General features: G+C 36.3%; 1 protein-coding gene and 1 long non-coding RNA gene across 10 annotated transcripts; one reads left to right on the forward strand and one right to left on the reverse strand.

Annotated features, from left to right (window-relative positions):
• The first annotated feature begins 1,637 nt into the window (after window positions 1-1,637).
• Window positions 1,638-4,068, forward strand: LOC127115502 (probable endo-1,3(4)-beta-glucanase ARB_01444). The gene has a single exon (XM_051047033.1). It carries the CDS (start codon window positions 1,886-1,888, stop codon window positions 3,974-3,976), a length of 2,091 nt encoding a protein of 696 aa, XP_050902990.1. The 5' UTR covers window positions 1,638-1,885; the 3' UTR covers window positions 3,977-4,068.
• A 2,368-nt stretch (window positions 4,069-6,436) lies between these two features.
• On the reverse strand, window positions 6,437-8,980 carry LOC127120494 (uncharacterized). Of its 9 annotated transcripts, XR_007803218.1 has the most exons (6): window positions 8,066-8,976; window positions 7,827-7,986; window positions 7,593-7,733; window positions 7,355-7,473; window positions 7,035-7,164; window positions 6,437-6,935 (listed from the first exon to the last, which is right to left on the reverse strand). It is a non-coding gene; the product is annotated as an uncharacterized LOC127120494 (long non-coding RNA). The 9 variants fall into 9 exon arrangements; XR_007803217.1 differs by having other exon boundaries at window positions 6,437-6,947; window positions 7,035-7,473; window positions 8,066-8,980; XR_007803216.1 differs by having other exon boundaries at window positions 7,024-7,473; window positions 8,066-8,979.
• Window positions 8,981-9,463: the final 483 nt, after the last annotated feature.

A 9,463-nucleotide genomic window follows, 5' to 3' on the forward strand; every position in this document is an offset into this window, starting at 1 on the left:
ATTGCTTTGCTTTATGAAAGAAATAATGCACTTGACTCTAATGATATGGCGGAAGTGATTATGAAATTTCTCGCTTCTTTGTGACTCTGCCTATTGAATGATGTTGGCTACCTTTCTTGGTTGTTGTATTTGCTTGATGCCTTTAGCGTTTGTTGTGGTAGTATATATATATATATATATATATATATATATATATATATATATATATATATATATATATATATATATATATATATATATATATATATTCATGTTAATAATAAATTAAATTATTTATAAATAAATAATGAAATAGCCAGGCAGATGAACCTTCAATGGAGATTCCAGCTTAGATGGACGTTATTTGACGTCTAGCCGTTGTCCTTTTTTGGGGTTTTGGGTTGAGTGTAATTCGCGCTTTAATGCACTTTCTTTGGTTAAACGGCGTCTGAGGTATTTTGTACTCGTCTCTCCTCGGGAATTTGAGGTGGAAGATCTTACTTAGAGATTCAGGTAAGACTCCTTTCATATAAGCGTATCCTTGAGTTGGACGGGACGTTGCAGTATCCCGCTTTAAATTTGTTCGTTGATATGTAGTAAGGTGGCCGACTTTCCAAGAGAGTAGGTTGAGGGCAACCCTTGATTTTTTGATTTGTCGAATTGCTCTGTCTGACGTTTAGGCGAGGCATTTTTTTATTATCGGGGTTGAGAATCCTCGCCTTTCTTCCGACTATGGGTGGATATCTACCTCAAGTAGATCACCGACTTCTTTAATAAGTATGTCCAATATTTCCTTTGGAACAGGAATGTTGAGTGACAGTCGTGTTTTTTGGTAGACCTATGCTCTTTGGTCTTGCTTGGGGATACACAAGTGCATCAAATGGAAATCATGTAGCATCCATAAGATGAAATTGAATAGCGAACATGATTCGTGGAGATCGATGAAATCCATAGTTGAATGCGTTTTGGATTCGGTAACCTAAGAATGCTACCAACTGGAGAATAGAAGGTTAAATATGAAATCGTGGAAATTGTAGGTATCATAAGTCGTTTCCCACAAATGGCGTCACTGTTCCGTTCGGGAACCATAAATTGATGCACTAGCTCTGCGAAGGAAGAAAAAATAAAGAGTGTTTGTTAAGTGGTGATCTTGAGCGGTGACTCCGATCTTCTTTACGGCGGCGCGAGATGGATTTGCATAGTTAACATTCTAACGTCCAAGTCAGTTCAAGATTTAAGATGAGTATAGTGAAATTGAAGATCAAATATTATGTACTAGTACCTTCTCATGGTATGTGAAATGTTTTTATATTCTTAGTTGAGTAGAATGAACTTTAGATGGATTAAATCTTGGTCAATTGAACTGTAAGATCGGTCCAAAATATTTTTATTAAAAGATTATAATTAATTTTTTTATTGCTTTATTCAACACAAATTTTTTATTGATAGATTTCTTAACCATACAACTATTAGTCTAAACCAGTGCAAACATACCCGATAAAGAAGACAATGTTATCTCCATTGGTCTCCTTTGAAAATCTTCTTAGATTACATGCGACCTTTCAATCTTCCAAAAAGACAAACTAAACGAGTTACACTAATCATAAGTTCTATTAATTTAGTCTTCCAGTAAACATCGCAGAGAACCCAAACCATGCAACTTCTAAACCATTAAATACTCGACCAAGTTCCAATACTAGTGATGAACACAACAGTCACAAGGAAGATAACATGATAACTCTCCATCACCATAACTAACCATTACCACCTTAAACAACAACATTACTACTCCAGTATAGTACGTATATAAAAGAATCTCTCAATCACAATAACCATGACTACAAACAAACCTTAAACAACACGTAACCTTTCAAAAACATCATCACACAGCACAATCACCATAACAATGTCTACTACTAACAACAAAAACAACAAACCTTTTCTATTCCCACAAGCTAACTCCAGTGTCCTCCCTGACCCCTCCAACTTCTTCTCTTCAAATCTTCTATCCACACCCCTCCCTACTAACTCTTTCTTCCAAAACTTCACTCTCAAAAATGGTGACCAACCTGAATACATTCACCCTTATCTCATCAAATCATCTAACTCATCACTTTCTGTTTCATATCCATCTCGTTCTTCAAACTCTAAAGTCATATCCCAAATATTCAAACCAGATCTTACAATCACTTCCTCCCCTCAAGTACAAATAGTCCAGCAACAATTCAACACTTTCTTACCCTCGTTCATCAACAATGCTTTGAATGTTTTTCCTTTCAAAAGAGAACCCCACAAAATATCTTCCTATAGTGATCTCAGTGTAACCTTAGATATCCCCTCTTCAAATTTGAAATCTTTTCTTGTTAGAGGAAGTCCCTTCTTGACTTTTTCTGTCACACAACCTACCCATCTTTCCATCACTACCATCCACACCATTTGCTATTTTTCTTCCAATAATTCCCTAAAAAAGCACACTTTTCACTTTAACAATGGTCAAAGATGGGTTCTGTATGCTTCTTCACCTCTCAGGTTGACTCAACGTCTTTCTGAGATCTATTCAGTAGCATTTTCTGGTATAATTCGGATAGCTTTGTTGCCGGATTCCAAATCAAAAAGTGAGGCTGTTCTTGACAGGTATAGTTCTTGTTACCCTTTGTCAGGTGATGCTGTCTTCAGAGAACCATTCAGTCTTGAGTATAAGTTTAAGAAGAAAGGTTCAGGTGATTTGCTTCTGTTAGCACATCCTCTTCATATTCAACTTTTGTCTAAGATGGATCCTAATGTTACTGTTTTGAGTGATTTTAAGTATAAAAGCATTGATGGAGACCTTGTTGGTGTTATTGGTGATTCATGGCTTTTGAAAATTGATCCTGTTTCTATAACTTGGCATTCAAGCAAAGGTGTCAAAGAAGAATCTCGCGACGAAATTGTTTTATCTCTTTTGAAAGATGTGAAGTGTCTTAATTCATCCAAAATAGCAACAAAATCTTCTTACTTTTATGGTAAATTGATTGCAAGGGCTGCAAGGTTGGCATTGATAGCAGAAGAAGTGAATTACCTTGATATAATTCCTATTGTGAAGAAGTATTTGAAGGAAACCATTGATCCTTGGCTTGATGGAACTTTTAAGGGAAATGGATTTCTCTATAATAAAAAATGGGGAGGCCTTATAACCAAAAAAGGTTCTACTGATTCTCATGCAGATTTTGGGTTTGGAATTTATAATGATCATCATTATCAGTTGGGATACTTTCTCTACGGAATCGCAGTGCTTGCAAGGATTGATCCAATTTGGGGTGCAAAGTATAAGCCTAGAGCCTATTCACTCATGGCAGATTTTATGACATTGAGTAGAAGCTCGAACTCTAATTACACACGTCTAAGATGTTTCGATCTTTACAAGTTACATTCATGGGCTGGAGGGCTAACCAAGTTTACGGATGGAAGAAATCAGGAGAGTACTAGTGAAGCGGTGAATGCATACTATTCTGCAGCTTTGATTGGTATGGTATATGAAGATGCAGAACTCGTGGCGACTGCATCGACACTCACATCATTAGAAATTCTTGCTGCTAAAATGTGGTGGCATGTGAAAGATGATGGAAATATGTATGAGAAAGTGTTTACTAAAAATAATAAGGTTATCGGTGTACTTTGGTCTAACAAAAGAGACAGTGGTTTATGGTTTGGTCCAGCTGAGTGGAAAGATTGTAGGCTTGGAATTCAGCTTTTACCAATTCTTCCAATTTCTGAAGCATTGTTCTCTGATGTGAACTATGTGAAGGGACTTGTGGAATGGACATTACCTGCTTTGAAAAGGGATGGTGTTAAGGAAGGATGGAAGGGGTTCATATATGCATTGCAAGGAGTTTATGATAATGAAGGTGCATTGCAGAAGATAAGAAAGTTGAAAGCTTTTGATGATGGAAATTCATTGAGTAATCTGTTATGGTGGATTCATACTAGAGGTGAAAGTGTTGGAAATGGAGAACAATGAATCAATGCTATCTTGCATTTTCTGTTGCCTTCTGTTACTTTATCTGTTGGATTAGTAATCCTTTTTGGTTATGTTGCACATGTTTCTACTTGCTAGTATATGAATATGATGGCATAAATGTTTGAGTATTGGTGTGTTTTAGATTGTCATGAATTTCAAGGTTCTAGTAATGCAAATTTGTTTCTCTGTTTAGAATGTTATCTATGTTCGTTTCATCCATTGAATGCTTCAATGATATCAAGCATTTTTTTCTCTTTCTGTTTTTTTATGTTATTGATATTTGTTTGACTTGCACTCCTTTTTGGCTATATAGCACTTCTCATTTCTTATGCAGTGGCATAGGGTGCTCTATTTTGCTGAAGGAGAAAACTATGCAGAGTACAAACGTTTTGAGACTGAATCGCAATTTTTTGTATCCGTCTCTAAAATTGAAAACTATAAGTCCAAATAACCTTTCTATTATTTATTTTCATTAGAGAGTTGTATAATGTAACATGTTAACCATGCATTTCACGTATTATACTATCTTTAAGCAAATTCTCTTAAAGAATTAATTTATCTCTAGCCGACACAACATGTTGCACATGAGTCTTTGGATTTTTTTTTATTTGCCTTTCTAGAAAGCATTATACAAATGATATTGTAATACGTTGATTCTCCGAACATGCTTTAGTTTGTTTGATCATTTTATTTGAGGTGATTTTGAGAGTTGTTTATTATATAGTAAAATCTTTAGTCCTCGTTTTCACAAGTGGAGAAACCTCAGTCAAATTCATGCATGTATGTTTCTCTTCTACCCACTCGTACACCAGAATTTCAGCTAACATAAATGTCGATCTTCTATCATGTAGGTCGGTTAAGAAATTCACATAAACTCTTGTTCGTCGAAATATATCAAACATAACATCACTGACAAAGTCATGTCAATATTTGAATTCTAGAAGCTCCCTACAATTGTATCCAATCACAACTTATGACAAACATGGCAAATCTCATCAATAAGAAATAAGGGAATTTATACTCACTAAAAGTAAAAATGTTTGACAACCCTTAGTGGATAAGGGTTGTTAGAGGCTTTAGTGTTGTTATGGTATTGAGAGCTAGCATGTGAGGTGGGAAGCTACTGTATTTATGTATTTTCTCTAAATTGTTAATCCTTATCAAGTATCACAATACTTATGTATTTATAGTTCAAGAGTCTGGAATCGAGTCTCCATATGATGTAGCAACCATTCTAGGAATGCATGGTTGATTCCTTGAAATCCATAAGGTATATTTAAGTTCAATGACTTCCTATGTAACGTATGTTGATCCAATATATGCTCTACGGACGATCGTGCATCATGGACGGAGAGATTGCAGGTTCGAGCGACATATCTGGGTGTTGTACCCCAAAATTTGCCTCCCCCTTTTCATATTTCCACCCAACCACTTGACTCGGGGATCAGTTGCATACATTAATAACTCATGTATAAGCATCATTCATTCCCTTAAGGGATCACCATAGATTCCAAATTCTTGGCTTGTGGAGCTAGGGTTTGCATGTGTAATAACTTGAAAGGTGTGGCTTGGACTTTCATCAAAGCTCAGGGGCCTTCAAAACCCTAATTTCTTGATGATGGAGGTATGGATTCAACAATGGGGTATCCAGGCAATCCTCGAGGCTTTCCAACCATAATACTTGATGATATGGTCATGAAGCTTTGTAGAGTTTCTTTGGGCTTTATCTTGGCTATCAAAACCTAATTGGGAAGGTTTATCCATTGAGGATTTGTTTATGAAGCATCTTGATTGATTCAAAGATCTTGGTTAAAGGGCATGCCTCATGTAACCCCAATCAAGGAGGATTTGGTCCAAAGGTATCTGATAACTTTACCCTTCATCTAGATGGTCTTCAAATCCTAGTTTCACCCAATTCATCACCCAATGTGTGTTTGACATTCTTGCTTGGTCATTGCCTCTCATAACCTCTTGTATTTGGTTCATTCATGTTGATTTTAATTTGGTTTCATTTATCTGTGCTTAAGGCCATTGGTCCTAGCCCAAGCCTTTGGTCCTATAAACTTCCACCCTTTGCTTGTATCCCGTGGCATTTCATTTGTACATTTCAAGTGCCTAGCCCTTGATTTGTTTGGTTTCATCTGGTTAAGTCCATCCAAGTCCACTTCATGACATTTTCAATGTTTAGTGTTTGGTTTATGGATTTTTGGTTCATGTTTATCATTGTTTATGCAAGTCAAGTTGATTCATGTTATTGGTTTATTCAAGTCATTCATGTTTATCCAAAGTCATATTATTGGTTCATTTCAATCATATCTATTCAAGATTCAATCACATCCATTCAAGATCAAGTCAAAACCAATTTCAATCCATTTACAAGTCAATACATTCAAGGTTCATGTCAATTCAAATGCCAAATTCAATTCATTCAAGTTCATATACGACTTCATTCAAGAACCATTTCACTCATAAACTCCAATTTCCATTCAAATAACCATCTATAGTCCATTGCAATGTTCATTACATCCAAAAAGTACAAAAAATTGCATGTTGACCAAATGTTGACTTTGGTCAACAATTGACTTTTTTGTCAACTTTGACCAAAGTCAACCCAAGCCCTTTTCATCCTAAAACCCTAAGTCCTAGTTCTAATTCTAATCCTAAAGTCAAATTTTGATCCTTGACCTTTGAATCCTTGCCATTTGTCATGAATGCTTCAAACTCCAATCTTGGTCATCATATTGTAAGCCCTTGTTCAACCATCCTCCAGGTGCATGATCAATGTTATGAACCTAGCTGTTATGCCTTTACCAAGTCAGAACTGTAAAGCTAATCATGGCCATGCTGCATTAAACCCAAAACCAGAAATGGAAATGAATAGGTAGCAAACCAATTGAACCACTTTGCACATGATCATACAATTGCCCTGCTGTCATATCAACAAAAGGCCATGATGAACCTACAAATGACCCTGCATTAGACATTGGTTCAAAGAATCTTTAAACACAAACTGAACCACAAAACATGAATGGAAATATACAGCAAACCTGCTATATACCATTGTGTGTTTTTGAGCCAACCAAGAACCATAGTATGCAACCTGTAGCACACCCTGCCAAGACCAAGTTACACTTGCACAAACATGATCCAAGTCTAACAATAGCATCACACAATACCTTGTAACCAACCTGTTACAGTTCCAGCAATGACAACAAAAACAACAGAACTTGTAACAAACAACCAAGCTAGAAGCAGGCACACTTTAATTCAAGACCAACAACATAGCAGTACATGTCCATGAAAATGCAGAGTTTATGACTCAATTCACCAAGATAACAAACACCAAGTAGTACAGGGTGTGAAGTCATGAAGCCATACCATACATACTTGAAGCCACTGGCTGCATGACAAACCTAAATCGTGAGTTGAATACCCCACTGCATGACCATATGAAGTTAGGACAAGTCCAGGTGAGGTCCATAATTCAACCACAAAACCTGCATCAGAACATCACATTGTTTAAACAAGTCCCAACAATCCAATGCAGTTCAGGATAAAGTCAAAATAAGTATTTGCAATGCAGTAAAAGCATAAATACATAACAACATATACTGACCTGTAGGAAGACATCAACACTAGCTGCACACACCATCAATCCATGACCAGGCCATAAACTTCATGCAGTAGCAGCAACTACTAAGCAACATTCACATGGCATTCCCAATCCCATAACTGAGTTGCATCATACCATCAAAACCTAATAGGTCCATTCAAACAAGTCAATGTAGCATAGTTAGATTAAGCAACAATCATGCTATAGATAAACACCTAACCAAGTACATAATCTAACCTAAATTCCATAAGCTAAGCAACCACACACTAGCAACACTTGCAAACTCCCCATTGCATGAGTGTACCACTTACATTAACAAAACTAAACTCATCATATCATAGCATCCAAATCATCTTATGCAAGTTCTTGCTACTGCACTACCATAGTAGATCCATTTCTGCAGAAAATCCAATCCATGAGATGCACATAAATCTAACATGGCTTCAACACCTGCAAAACATCAACGTTGTCCTTACCATGTCACCATGCACAAGCCAAAAGAAATGACTTGCAACCAACATTATTAAGCTACAAAACCACCCAAGCAAAGGTAAACTGATGCCATGCTTAGACTTGCACTAACATGTTGCAATGCCAGACCTACATAAACAAACAAATAAGTTCGAAACCAGGCTTAGATCAACATAAACAGGAACAAATCAATGAATAAATGATGCAGACTAAGTTCAAGCACAACCCTGGTATCAGTTTACATCAAGAATGCAACATGAACACTACAAAAAATCACATGACAATACAATAGTTTTGCAAGCATCACAAGTAACATGTGCAGATGGAGTTCAATAATTTGGTTTAGACAGGTTGTGCACAATTCCACTTGTTACCCTGCACCTGAGCTAGCTGAACACATTAAAATATTACCTACAACAGGTTCAGCAGGTCACCAACCTAGGTCCACATAACTTCAATTCAAGCACAACCTGCATTGGCCAGTCACTAACATAATCACTTAACAGTCACCAAGTAACTAACCAATTGCATTAAGTAACTGCCAACTCAGTGAGTTAATAGATTGAACTCACTGAGTTCATCTTAACCAACTCCAAACCAACTCCTAACTAATTCCAGACCTGAATCCAAACCTATCCTCATCCAATCCTAACCACTATAAATTGACATCAGCTCCATCATTTCTGGACCCTTAGAAATCATTACACTCTCATTCCAATCATTTACGAATCCTCTCCCTCACCCTCACTACACGCACTCTCTAGAAACAGTTGAAACTCACCATTAAAGCTTCAAATCTATCGTGCTTAAACCTCCTCAAGGTCTCACTCAATTCAGAAGAAGAGGAAGAAGAAGAAGAAGTATCGAGAGAAGAAGAAGTGACAGGCAAACCAGAGGCAAGGATATAGGGTTAATTGTAGGGGTACAAGGTAAAATTTTCTTCTTTCAGGTGTCCACCTCCCTTGATCAATGCATGAGATTTTGGGCTTTGTTGTAAGCCCACTGCTCCAGAATTCAGTTTCTCACACCCTTTACAGGGAGGGCCTGCACCCCCTTGGCCCATTTTGTTATAATTGCATTTTAATTTCTATTTTTAATATTGTTTTGTCATTTTATTATTTGTCTTTTTAGCATTTTTAATTAGGGATTAATTAGGCTAGGTTTTATTAGATTTTAGAATTTAATTAGATTCTTTAGATTAATGTAATTTTAGTTAACAATTACGAAATGATTAAATTTAGAACATAGTGTAACTCCTAAATAGTAGGTTAAAATCAAGCTTTAGGATTTAATCGATTTTAGGCTATAGGTAGATTTTAACTAGAATTCAATTTGTGCTAACATTTGGATATCTTTGCAAATTGACCATTTTATCCTTTTAGGGCTTATTTTGTTTTTTTTAC

This window comes from Lathyrus oleraceus, chromosome 1, assembly GCF_024323335.1.
Source record: "Lathyrus oleraceus cultivar Zhongwan6 chromosome 1, CAAS_Psat_ZW6_1.0, whole genome shotgun sequence".
Lineage (NCBI taxonomy): Eukaryota > Viridiplantae > Streptophyta > Magnoliopsida > Fabales > Fabaceae > Lathyrus > Lathyrus oleraceus.